Source organism: Rhinatrema bivittatum, chromosome 6, assembly GCF_901001135.1.
Source record: "Rhinatrema bivittatum chromosome 6, aRhiBiv1.1, whole genome shotgun sequence".
Classification (NCBI taxonomy): Eukaryota; Metazoa; Chordata; class Amphibia; order Gymnophiona; family Rhinatrematidae; genus Rhinatrema; species Rhinatrema bivittatum.
In genome coordinates this window covers 76182897-76196834 of record NC_042620.1, presented here as the reverse complement: position 1 = coordinate 76196834, position 13938 = coordinate 76182897, and the positions used below count along the sequence as shown (strand labels likewise).

At 42.8% G+C, this 13938-nt stretch overlaps 1 protein-coding gene across 2 annotated transcripts in view; it reads left to right on the top strand.

Moving 5' to 3' along the window:
* ARL5A (ADP ribosylation factor like GTPase 5A) overlaps window positions 1-13938 on the top strand; it is a 74904-nt gene that overhangs the window by 35249 nt on the left and 25717 nt on the right. For both annotated transcript variants that reach the window (XR_003857339.1, XM_029605492.1), the window contains one exon: window positions 5281-5364. Coding sequence is in view for 1 of the 2 variants with exons in the window: in XM_029605492.1 (XP_029461352.1) it covers window positions 5281-5364 (84 nt within the window). In the remaining variant the exon portion in view is untranslated. The remainder of the gene's footprint in view (window positions 1-5280; window positions 5365-13938) is intronic.

Below are 13938 nucleotides of genomic sequence, written 5' to 3'. Positions count from 1 at the left end.
CGTGAAATGAATATAGATTTTAAGAGGTTATGGGTAAGCTGTCGCCCAACCCCTAGATCAGCGTTTGGTTAAGTACAGTTATGGTTATCAGTTTTAAATTAAGTTTTGATCAAGTCTTTTCAATGGTACATTCACAATGCCTTTTGAAGAGAATACTGAAGGGCTGAGGTCACTGCAGGGGTATATCTAGAGTGACATCAGCTTTGAAACCTGACTCTGTCTCCATCTGCTAGCAGAGGAGCATAAACTTATTGGTCCTGAGTCCATCTGGCTACACTAAGGAAAACGAAATTATCAGGTAAGTCATTTCTCCATTACTTAATGGTACAATGAATCCCTGCTTCAGAGAGCTTACAGTGTAAGGCACCTGCTATAGTGGGAAGTAAGTGACCTGCAGAAGGTCACAGTGCATTTCAGGGGCAGAAGTAGGATTTTAACCAAAGTGTCATGGATCCAAGTCCATTATTCTACCTTTTAGCTCACCCCACACTCTGCGTACACAAGGTCATAATAAAATAAAAAAAATTTAACTTCACTGCCAGCTTTCACCTTGGCAATTCACATTAGATTTGTTAATGTGTGAGGATATTTTAGGGGATATTTTCTGCAGCTGATAGGAGGACCAGTCAGTGGCAGTCATGAGTATGCCAGTACTGATCTGGGAAGAACAGTTGCAGGAAAAGGGCAGATGTATTGTGGCCATTGACCATTAATGAGCAGTAGTCTGTGATCCTTTAGTTCTATACTGTGCAGTGCCACTACTTGGACTCTTGTTTCTAGATGACGTGGTTTATTTAATATTAGGCACCCTGCAGGAATTCTGTACTGAGCAGAAAAAGAGCCTTCTTATAATGTAGATCACATTCTGATGTGGAAGATGAATATAGTGCTAGCAGGGACATGTATAAAGGTAGAGCCCATTATAATTACATGACTGCTCAGGCTGTTTGTATGGAGTCCTGCAAGATAGGTAATACATAGCTGAAAATGCAGTGTGGAGCCTATTACTATTGCTATTGCTGCTACTATTGCTATTACTACTACTACTACTAATACCATTATTATTATTTAAACATGGTAAGAGAAGGGAGCATGACGCACCAGTTCAGGAAGACTTCCAAGCACACTGTGCAGCCAGGTGGAAAGTATGGAGTCTAGAATTGGCACAGTAGTAGCAAAGGGCACGGATAGGAGTGACTTATCCGACGAGCGGAGTGCCCGAGGAGGGGTGTAGAGAGAGATAAGAGAGGAGAGGTAGTGAGGTGCTGCAGAGTGAAGGCATTTGTAAGTAAGAGAAGAGCTTGAACTGTCAACCCTCCATAGGCCCTATTCTTCCTGTGTTGAAGGCTTTTCTGAAGTACCTTGGAACTGTACAGGTGGTGATTGAATGTATGTACAGAGGTAGGATGTGCTTTGCCAGGCAAGATAGCTGTCATTTTGTAAAGAAGACAAAGATTGCACGATACATTGTACTTGGCTAAACCTTTGCAACTTGTATTTGACTGTAAAAAGTCTTTTCATGTGTCTTGATGTTTCTTTCCCGAGTACATGCTGTGAAGTCTGGCCAAATAAGTGGTTGAGAAAGTATTGCACCTAAAGCAGCACCGGTGGCATATGCTATGCTACCAGTGTTGCTGTCAAGGTAATGCATGATGCTCCCAGGAGCCGGTAAGCTTGTATCGCAGTCTGATGGCTCAGGCTGTTTTGAAAGCGCTGGCAGGAGCGGATGGGTGTTGGAGGAAGAATACTAACATTTTCATCAATTACATACCCGATGTGGTGGTGGGGAGGAGGCCTGGCCCGCTTCCTTGGCCTTTTCAATCTACCACGCTTATTGAAAGATTCTAGAGGTGGGAGGGTGCATGGGCCCATCAGCTGCAACTTGTACATCACTTAGGAAGCGGGTATGGGAACTCTGACCCAAACTTGTGCATGTTTATTACTTTTGCTTGATGCTTATACAGCTATATTCTTTGAATATAGTCACATAAGCTTATCTGGGTACCTTATGCCAGATAACTTTAAATCTGACTAATAATGTTTTTCAAAATTATCTGGCGAAATTTATTCATCAATATTCGGTGGAATATTTATCCCGCTGAATATCCTGGATAACTTAATCCACTAACTTCAGCTGGAAAACTGATCTGTTTTTGAATATTGGCATCGTGGTACTTAACTTTGTACCATGTAGAAAATTAGTTTCTTAGCGTTCAGACAGATGAATCCAGAACCAGTGGGTTATGTACCTCTACCAGCAGATGGAGACGGAGCAAAGCTGATATCACAGTATATTTATCCCTGCAGTGACATCAGCCTCCTAGTATTCTCTGTCTCCAGCACATGGTGGACATGCATCTCCCTACTGGGGGAATTGCTTTAAAAAAAAAAAGAAATTAAAGGAGACTACACACGCTGTTCTCCTGAGGTGCGCCCCTTTGTGCTCCCCCCCCCCCCCCCCCCTCTCTAATAACCATCTGGCATCCTGCCCGGTCCACCTACCACCCTTCCTCCTCGTGATTCTATAATTCACTGATCACATAATACGACTGAGTATATTTTATGTTCTTTCATTGATTCCATAATTATTGCCTTCCGCAGAGTTTTTCTTGATTGACTCCTCAATTTTGCCAACATCCAACTACCTAGTGACCCTTTAATTACCCCCTCTTTGCAATACCCGCACTCTCCTGCTCCCACCCTCTCGATTTATCTCACCCCCACCTCCACACCAGTGAAGCTTCTTATTATTGGCCCCTCCTCCCCCACCTGTCCCACAGGCAAAGCATCCTCTACCTTCCACTTAACTATGCGTTCCCACCCCATTCCCACTCTCAAACACTACGCTACCATAGCTTGTGATATCCAGCCCAAAACCCCTATGCACACCACAGAACACTGCTCCCCATCATGATCTCCCTCCTCACCCAACTAATTGGCCTCACCACCTTCACAATCCTTTTCTTAAATGCGCACTCTATTGTCAAATAAAGTCTTACTCAGTGACTTCCTCCTTGATAGTCCTGACATCTGTGCTATTACTGAAACATGGCTAAAGGACTCAGACTCTCTTACTAAACCAACTTCCAACCGACCTGTATCACATCTTCTTTATTCCTAGACCCAGGAAAAGAAGAGGAGGCCTCCTTGCTGCAAAAAAGAACCTTAGATTAACTCTGCAACCGATCTTCACCCCCCCCCCCCCCCCCCCCCCCCCACACACAAACTGGAAATCGGACTATTTAAATCGCCCTATCTCCAAATATGCTTAATATATGCTCCCCCAGGGCTCCTTGAAAATAACCCATCCCCCTTGATTGAATACATTACCAAAAACATAGACAGACATAAACTTACCTGCAGTTATCCTTGGGGATTTCAATCTCCATGTGGACTCTGTACCATTATCATCATCCTGCGATTCCCTTCTAGCATCACAGAATGCTAGAAGATCTGAGGCCCTTGGGCATTGATGCCCTTGTACAGGAATTGCCAGAGGACGAGCTGCTGTATGCCTTCCCCTGTGGCCCCTGTTGGGCAGGGTGATTCGAATGTTTGAGTCACAGGGGGATGGTGGTTTCAGCTTGGCCCAGGAAACCATGGTATGCAGTTCTGTGAAGGCTCCTAGCTTTCTCTCCCTTCCAGCGTACAGGGATCTGCTGTGCCAGGGGCCTGTTCTTCATGAAGATCCTACTGATTTTGTCTGACAGTATGGCCCTTGAGAGGGCTCGCTTGTTGAAGCGTGGATATTCTACTGTGGTGATTGCCACCTTGCTGCGAGCAGGAAGGTTTTCCACTTCATTGGCTTAGGTGCGAGTTTGGCGAGTGTTTGAGGCTTGGTGTGAATATTGAGGGAGTTGTTCCTTGTTCACATCCTCCTTTTGGAATTTTTGCAGGATGGATGGAAAGAAGGGTTGGCCCTTTATTCCTTTCAGGTACCAGTATTTGCTTGTGCCTGTTTCAGAGATCAGGTGAGTGGTGGACCCTTGTAGGCTCATCCAGATGTGGCCCGTTTCTTGAAAGGAGTGAAACATCTTTGTGCTTCCTTGTGGTTACTGTCCTTGAAAACAGTGTTCTGCTGTAGAGTATCTGGTCTTCAGGGCTTGTCTTGGCGGGAACCGTTCCTTCAGGTGACTCCGGGGGAAATACAGCTGCCTACTGTTCCTTCTTTTTCACCCATCTTGGGTCAGGAATAGAGATGCGGAGGAATATATCCTGTTGCGGACCTCGGATGTCAAGAGGCAGATCAAGTGGTTTAGATAACCTCTCAAGAGGACAGATCACCTGATTGTTCTTCTCGGTGGTAATAAACAAGGCGAGCCGGCTTTGCAGGCTACTACAGCTCGCTGGATTAAGGAAGCTGTCACGGCCACATATGTGGTTGCTGAGCAGCCATTGCCTAGTCAGGTTGGGGCTCATTGCACTAGGACTCCGGCAGTGTCATGGGCGGAAGTTAGATTGTTGTCTCCATTGACATTTTCCGAACTGCAACATGGTCCTCCTTGCACGCCTTTTCCAGGTATTATCTTCTGGATGTGCAGGCCCTGGAGGACTCAGCCTTTGCACATGTGGTTTTGACTGGACCGTTGGCAGCTTCCCGCCCTATTTCGGAGTAGCTTGGGTACATCCCACTGGTTCCGATTTCATCTGTCTGAATGCTAAGAAAGGATAAATTGCTACTTACCTGATAATTTCCTTTTCTTTAGTACAGACAGATGAATCCAGCTTCCCACCCTTGGCTGCCGTATGATTGTGCTATGGTCATCCTGCATGACTATGTATTCCAGGGAGTACTGGTAAGTGTCAATCCAGTCCCTAGACTAGTTTTAATATGTTCTTTGTCTGAGCTCAGTGTTTCCTGTTGGCTGAGTGCTGGAATGGTTACCTGTTAATAATCAAGTTTTGTTAGTCTGTCTACAGTTGACTTTTGCATAGAATACTGGCAGGTTGATTTCACTGTAGGGCTATATGTTCTGTGATGTCAGCTTTGTTCTGTCTCCATCTGCTGGTAGAGGTGCATAATCCACTGGTTCTGGATTCATCTGTCTGTATTAAAGAAAAAGAAATTATCAGGTAAGTAGTAATTTCTCCTTTCTGTTCACTTACTCATTGAAATATACAATTTGACCATGGGTGCCTAAACTTTTACATACAGCATCTCAGTTATTAGTATTCAGTATGTTACGCACATTACAATGTGACATGAGCTGCAGCAATAGGTAATTTATCATAAACTATGTATTGGATTTTATTATAACCATTTTAATTCTTTTTTTCTAGTTTGTAATAGTTGTTGTGGATAGCACGGACAGAGAGAGGATATCTGTAACTAAAGAAGAGCTCTATAAAATGTTAGCACATGAGGTGAGTACCTTTTGGATTATGTACCTAGCCTTTATTCTTGGAAAATCTTATAACTTAGAAATTAAGATTCATTTTTAAAAGAAAAATGTGTTTTGTTTTGTTTTTAAATAGTATCTTTAAGATCAAAACAAATGTGCTGCCGCCTCTGATTTATTCTTCTGAGATGTATTGATTTTCAAAACTTCCTTTTTTGAATGCTTTTCAAGATGTCTGAAAATAACTTATGCAGTGTTCAAACCACTTGTCTGGAAGTTCAACAGCTTTCATTAAGATCAGGTTCAAATTCTGTGTGATGGCCAGTCCTGGAATTTATCTTGTTGAAATTCACTAGATCCTGATCATTGGCTATTGCACCTCATCAAAAGCACATTTTTAAACACCTTTCCTTCGTTGTTGGCTTAAAGGTAAACGTGAAAAGTGCTACAGAATTCATTCCTGTGTGGGTTTTTTTTGTTTTGTTTTGTTTTTTACTACCTTATTAATTTAAATGATCTGTTTTTGGCACTATAGACAAACGAACAGGTCGATACAGCAAGGCCGCGTTAGAGTGCGGCAGTGCCGGGCGCACCCTCGTTCCCCGCACGCACAGTCCTGCTCACATACCGCTCGATACTCTATTTAAATTGCTTGCAAATGCAAGCCGCGTCTGCGAAGCGTTAGGCCCGCGCAACCCATTTTACTGTATAGGTGCTTAATACAGTGCCTATACAGTATCCTGGGTGCGCTGGTACCTGTCATTTCAAATGTCATTTCAACTGACATTTGAAATGACAGGTACCAGGAAGTGGATGGTTCCCCCCCTCCCGAAGCAAGGCGCAGGCGAAAATTAAAACAAGTGTAAAAAAAGTTAACTTACTGGTGGGAGCCGGCGGGCGCTCAAGCCAGCGAAAGCACATGAATGGGCGTGCGTGACGTCACGGCGTACGTTCATATGCTTTCGCTGACTTGGGGGCCCATCAATTTCAGCCCTCTCTGCCCTCTGGAGGAGGGCAGAGAGGGCTGACTTGGGGGCCCATCAATTTCAGCCCTCTCTGCCCTCTGGAGGAGGGCAGAGAGGGCTGAAAGAAAAAGTAAGTTTACTTTGGTTACACGTATTCACAATACTTTACATGTCTAGTTGCTTTTCGCCTGCCTTGCTTCGGGAGGAGGGGATTTTAGGTTTTTAGGTTCTCTTTTGGTTAAAGTTGCTTCGGGAGGAGGGGAGAGAGGACTGGGGCTGCCCCGGAGACCAGCACCCATGGACACGGCCAGGGCAGGTGAGCGGGGGCTGGGGGAAAGTTTGCCGCCTACCCTTACCCCTGCCTCTAACGCAGGGGTTAAGGGTAGGCGGTAAATTAGCAGGTTAAACGCATGGCAAAACTGCAGGTTTAAAAAGCAATAATCGGGGCGCGCGTTACTGTATGGGAGGGAATAGCTAATCCGATCGTTTACATCTCATATACATGCCGCGGGCGGAAAGGGTTACCCGTTGTTTTAAAGAAGCGGTAAGGATGGGTTAAAAGGGATAGTGAATCGCAGGTTGGACTAACGCGGCCAAATTGTGAGTAGAAAGCGGGTTAGAAGCAGGGTAACCGCGGCCGCACTTTACTGTATTGGCCTGAATGTGAGTACATAGAATGGCCCCTAACAATAGCCTGAAAATGTATTTGGGAATTGTGAAGCTAAAGTATGTGAGTAAGCAGAAAATTCATGGCAGCCCCTTTAAATATAGCAGGCCTGTTTTGTTTAAATGTGAAATGCTGATGTTTGACGCTTTAAATAAAAGTACTTAAAGGAAAAAGCCTTGACTGCTTGTGTTTGTGCCGCACTGTATGAATCAGAGTTAAGGATTTTATTCTGTTTGGTCTGAAGAAAAACTGATATTGAATAGATCACAAGTTGACGAAAAGGTATGTGATTTGATATTGATGACAACTGTTCCCTAACCAGAAGCAAACACTGAACGTTAGGAAGGGGCACTGAAATATGCTGAAGTCTTCATCTGTTAACGTTCATAAGTCTGTATGGTTAAAGCTATATTTCAATTCAATTTTCAGTACATTCTCTTATTAGTATTGCCACATTGAGCCAAATGCCTTCCTTAATGTAGAAACAGCTAGCTATCTAGGACATGATACAAACTACTGTGTCAGTGCACCAAGCTAAGTGGAGGTAAATTTTAAAGATGTTACAATAAAGAAAGTATATAAAATCCTCCAGAGATCAGCCAGCAGCTCATGGATATAAGACATCAATTCATTCTTTTCCTTGTCAGCATGTTTGTTTTGCAAGTCTGTGTAATAGCTTAGGGGATGTGACTGCAGGTCCTAGAATGCTTTAGAATCTAAGGTGAGCGTGAGTTGGTAGAGCACCTAGTTTTATAGAAGAGGAGGAGAGATCCCAGCGAAGAAACAATATGTTCAATAAATTTGCTTTTGAGTAACTTTCCTCCAAATTGTTTTTAGAATTTGTGACATCTCTATCCCTCAACACTTATTGCTTCATACAGTTCATCTTTTGAAAGCTAACTGCTAATATAACCCATATTTAAATTGAACATTTACCGACCTTAAGGAATCAAAGTACTTGTTGCAACTGCTAAAAATACTGTAGCTGTACAGAAACTAATAAATTCAAGCTTGAGTATGCAACATAACTGCAATTCTGACAGCCTAAAGTCAAAACTACTTCAAACTATATTAAATGTGTAAGTTTCTAATTTGGGAGATCATGCCAATAAATTTTCTTCATCTATGAAAAGTGAAGAAAACTTCAGCTTGCACAGCTGAAGCAATGTAAACGGAAAACCAACAAAATGCTGGTGCTTGCTGGCAGGTTCTTATGGATAAAGTTGGAAATTTCTACTAGTTTTTCTTTCAGAATTTCAGCAAATTATAATAATTGTGAATACCACAATTGTGTACCAATTTTTTCCCAATGACAAGCAATTGAAATGAGACCTGGTGAAGGGGTTGTGTGCAAGAACTCATCTAGAACTTTCCTAGAAACATTTGAGAATGCTTGGTGTTTTGCAGTCCCTGCTGTACTTTGATATTTTAGAGGAGGATATCTGCTGGATCACACTTGCTGCCATTTAGTTGCTATTTGTAGAATTTCTGCCTCTTCAGCTCTCCAAAAAATGTTCTCAACTAGGTTCTGTCTGTTTTTGGCTGATTAGTCTCATTCATTAAACATTTTAGATATTTTTGTAGCTTATTTTTTTCTGTCATTGCCACTTCTTAGCTTAATAAGCGAATATGGCTTTGGCTTATCTGTATATGTTAGATCATTGTGGCCCAGTTGCATTGTAAGCAGTAGCAAAGTTAGTATTTTTCTGTTTTCAGTATAGTCTGGGTATTGCCTTCAGAAAATCTTGGGAGATTCTGGAATATGCATTAGCTTTGCATTCTAACACGAAATATTTAAAGCCTAGATTGTAAATCACAATGCTTCTGTGAGCTGCTTAAGGGGAAGGATGGACACCAGAGTAAGTTATCTATTTATCTTGGCTTGCTTACAAAGCAAATACTATCACCCAGGAATGAAAAGTCATAAGCCAGATAAGAATAGGATCATAAGGTCAGGAGAAAATATTCCTTTTAACAAATTATTTTTGTTACAGAATATAGTAGGGTGTTTGCTATTAATATGAAGAAATAAAAGTCAATAAATAAGTTGTGAGGCAATTTTTATGGGACTACCTTAATAGATTTGTGGTCCTCATCTGAGAGCCATGCTTTTAATTACAAAGAAGCAATTGACAGATCATTAATGGAAAAGGAACAGGTATTAAATTGGTTTGGGTATTTCAGTGTAAAAGTGTATATTTTTTTAAATGTTTTTACTGATTGACACTAAGAAATAGAGAACTATTTCTCTTAAAGCTGTTTATAAATATGAAACCAAGACAAAGAAGAAAAACGGAGCATTCAGAACTTTCTCTTTGCAACGCTTTTGTATGCTGATGATGAAGAAATAATGCCATTTGTTTCTAAAGTTGAGCAGAAATCTGCATACTCTTGAACTTAATGTCTGCCAATAGTGATAATTATAATACCATTCTATATAGAATTTCCTATTGCTTTAAACAAGAATGAATAAGCATATCTAAGCAGGCTGCTGTAGCTTATATAAACAATGGATATCAATCACAGTATCATTAATATTAAACTGTCATCTAGAAAATGTATATCTAAAATATATCTTTCAGTGTTAGTTGCTATCCTTCATAGTGAATACAGTCTGCCTGTGTAGAAAACAAAGATAATTACTATGTATGAAAAGTCATAAAATTATATGGAGTCTGTTTTAGCTGCTTAGGATATCGGGCAGTTGTGAATTATTATATATCGTAGTATGCGGAGTCATAAAACATGCAGTACTAAGTGGGCCCACTGGGGCTCTGGTAACTCAGGTATTTGGGATAATTCAAATGGATTGACTTGGACCAAAATTTAATGGAATTTAGTACCTCACTTTTTTTTTTCTCCTCCACACATTTGTTTTTTTTTTTTTTTGTGTTTTTGTTTTTGGTGGGGTTTTTTTACGCTAAAAAAATTATTACTCTGATCTTGCATCAACTATTGTTCCCGTTGCTGGCAGGGCTGAATTAGCCATGCTGTCATGGGAACTGTCCATCAGGGCCCAGGAGGCGGAGCTTCACTAGTAGAATACAGAGCTTTGCTCTGTGCGGCTGCGCGTGCCTTCCCGCGCAGAAGAACAGATTCTCCTCTTTCCGCGCGCGGGGCTTCGTTTCTCCTCAGCGAGTTTTTCAAGATGTCAAAAAAGTTAGATCCAAGGCCTTCTGGCTTCAAGCCCTATTCATGTGGAAAGATCATGTCCATCACCGATGGACATGATCACTGTTATCAGTGCTTAGGACCGTAACATGAACAGGCCTCATATCCTCACTGCGGCCGGATGTCTCAGAGCTCAGCGATAGTGGGCTCAAAAAATCCAACAGTTACAAATGGCGGTAGGGGGTTCCTATGCCCCCCCCCCATCGGAGGCCCATTCCTCCCCAGGACCGCCAAAAGAGAAAGCCCCGAAGGTAAGGAGGGCAGTATCTGTGAAACTGCACATCTCCTGGACTGGGGGATATGGCAAACGCAAGCAATTTGAGAGACGCCAGCAGTCAAAGGCCTCAAAAAAGGCATAGGGATCCATCCATGCTTCGTGTCACCGACACCCCGCCAGCATCAACTCGGGCAGAGATGCCTCAATTGCTGCAAAAGCGTTGACGGCAACACCAGTAGCATCGACATCGCACGACGTGACAAAATCAAAGCATAGGTTGTCCAATTCGACGCATGGAGCGCCGGGATCGGCGCATGGATCGGCAACATCAAGGCATGGTAAGAAAGCCTTAATGCACAGGCCATCCTCTACACCAGAAGCACGGGACACACAATTAAAGAACCCACAGATGAGTAAAACACTACATACTTCCAGGGAAAAGATCAAGTGACTCATAAGTCGACTATATCAAGTTGTCCAATAAAGAGTCAACACAATCTGTTACACGTTGATTCAAACCGGCAACAATCCCCATCATTGGGACATCAAACCCCAGAACAACTCCTACACTCAGAGGATGAATATGTACATATCACATCTCACTCTTCCTCGGAGTCATCGCTGTCTTCCTTAAGGGTATGTTCAGATCTCTCATCCAGTTCCAGACATATAGGAAGGGATGAGACTACAGGAACCTTTGCGAAAGAAGAAAAAGGGAAATGTAACCCACGAGGTTCATTCACGACGAAAGCATACTGGGGTTATTGAAGCTGTTCCACTACCAACAGCAACACCACATCTGAGTCCAAAGACAGTCAAAACCACAAATGCCGGCCCAGACGAAAGAGGCATTTACCCAACTTTCATCAGCGCTCTCTGACTTCTTTGAAGTCATGCAATTGACGTTTACGTTACCTCCCTTGCCAATGGGAAGTGAAACACAGCATCTCTCAATACCCTCCTCCCCAGGAGATGACTGCAATGCCTCCAAGAGACCAGTCTCATCCACAGTCAGAACAGCATCCTCCTAGGCAGGAACCTCTGTACGCTACAGAACCGGATCTCCCCCCCCCCCCCCCCCCCCCAAAAGTCACTGGCTACATCCACTGGATATCATTCATATCCTCCAGAGGACCCCCCTCTGAGCCATACTCACCACCGAAGGATTTATCCTACCCAAAATTCCTGGAGAAAATGGGGTCGGTACTGTACCTTGAGGTTCAAAAAACACCAAGGGCAAAGACTTTAGATTTGGTAAAAATATTCAACATACCAGCTGAGCCCACGTCTTTACCATCTCACAAGGTCTTGGACTCAGTCCTCAAAGTCTTGGGAGACTCCATTCTCAATTCCACGGGTCTCCCGGAAAATGGACTTAAAATTCAGAATGAGACAATCTCCATTCTAGTCTATCCAGCAACTTCCTCATTCCTCGCTGGTGGTAGAATCAGCAATGCAGAGGGCTAAAAGATCCAAGTTGCATGCATCAGTGCCTCTGGGTAAAGAACAAAGACTACTCGATGAATTCGCAAAGAAATCATTTCAAGGAGCAATGCTGTCTGCCCGCATTTAGCAACATCAATTCTATATTGTTCAATATATCTAAGAATGTGTGCAGCAAATGAAGAACGTTCTCCCAAACTCAGAACAGCTTATGGGTGATTCCACCAACCCGGTTCAAAACATGGAAGAAGGCATTAGACACCTTTTGCGCACGATTTATGAAGTGTTTGAATCTTCGTCCCGAATCTCAGCATCAGCCATAGCGCCAAGAAGAATAGCAACTTTACTCAAGTGCTATTCACGAAGATGTCCACACAAAACTCGCAAATCTACCCTGCAAAGCTGATAATCTGTTTGGAGACAGGTTTCAGGAGAATGTTGCCAACTTGAAAGAACAAGCGGTGGCCATTCAGTCCCTGATACAACCATCAATGTATCCTTCACAATGGAAATACTATAATCCCCTTCGCAAGCAATCCTACCAACGCAGACCAATCTGACAATACCAATCGTATTGTCCTCAAAACTATATTCAACCACAGCGTGGTCAACAACAGCACCAACTGCATCAAAGACTGGGTCGCCCAAGGGGTCAACATCCACAGTCAGCAGACCACGTCTTCTGCAAAAACGCTGTAATCTTTTTAAGGAAAGAGCCACCACTGCTACATCTACATCTGCCAGGCAGAATTTCAGCCCGCTTAACAGAATGGAAGACAATAACCGATCAGTGAGTTCTGGAAGTAGTAGAAAAGGGATACCAACTACAGTTTTCATCGAAACCTCTGCTCCCTCATCGACCCCACACAATAATAAAACACCACCAACCCCAATTACTGAAGGAAATACTATCCCTTCAACAACGGGCAGTTCACTTAATTTCACCTCATGCCCAACACAAGGGTTTTTATTCACCATACTTCCTAATTCCAAAGAAAACAGGAGGTCACAGACCAATTCTGGATCTCCAGGAGCTGAACAAACACCTTCTCAAGGAAAAATTCAAGATGGTATCATTAAAAACTATCCAACACTTCTTCAACCCAAAGACTGGATGTGTTCCATAGATAGGAAGGATGCGTATACCCACATACTAATCAACCCCTCTTCATGGCGCTACCTGTCTTTTCAGTTTCAGGACAAGCATTATCAATACAGAGTCCTACCATTTGGTCTCTCGGTGGCCCCCAAGGTTTTCAAGAAATGTATGGCAGTGGTGGTGGCACATTTACGACAAATGGGCATTCGCATCTTCCCATATCTGGACAATTGGCTCCTAGTAGTATCACAACCCCAGACACTTCGTCATCAACTACAACAAACAATCTAATGCTTAGATCAGCTTGGCATAGTAATCAATTATCAGAAATCCATTCTTGATCTAACACAGATTCTTCAATTCATTGGAGCGCAATTGGATACCCTAAGAACCATAGTATATATAGTTGCTATAGAAATGATGGCAGAAGAAGACCAAACGGCCCATCCAGTCTGCCCAGCAAGCTTCACACTTTTTTTTTCTTCTCATACTTATCTGTTTCTCTTGGCTCTTAGTAACCTTTTGGTTCTATTTCCCTTCCACACCCACCATTAATGTAGAGAGCAGTGTTGGAAATGCATCTAAGTGAAATATCTAGCTTAATTAGTTAGGGGTAGTAACCGCCGCAATAAGCAAGCTACACCCATGCTTATTTGTTTACCCAGCCTATGTAATTCAGTCCTTGTTGGTTGTTGTCTGTATATAGATCCATTTTTTTCATTCCCCCTGCCGTTGAAGCAGAGAGCTATGCTGGATATGCATTGAAAGTGAAGTATCAGGCTTATTTGGTTTGGGGTAGTAACTACCGTAACAAGCAAGCTACTCACCGCTTTTTTGTGAATGCAAATCCTTTTTTCCACATTTCCTCTTGCCATTGAAGCTTAGAGCAATGTTGGAGTTGCATTAACCGTGTGCATGTTTATTGAATAAGGTATTATCTCCAGGTAGTAGCCGTTATTCCCGTGAGCCACCCACTCTTCATTCACGTCCTCTAGACTTTATGGATCCACAGTGTTTATCCCACGCCCCTTTGAAGT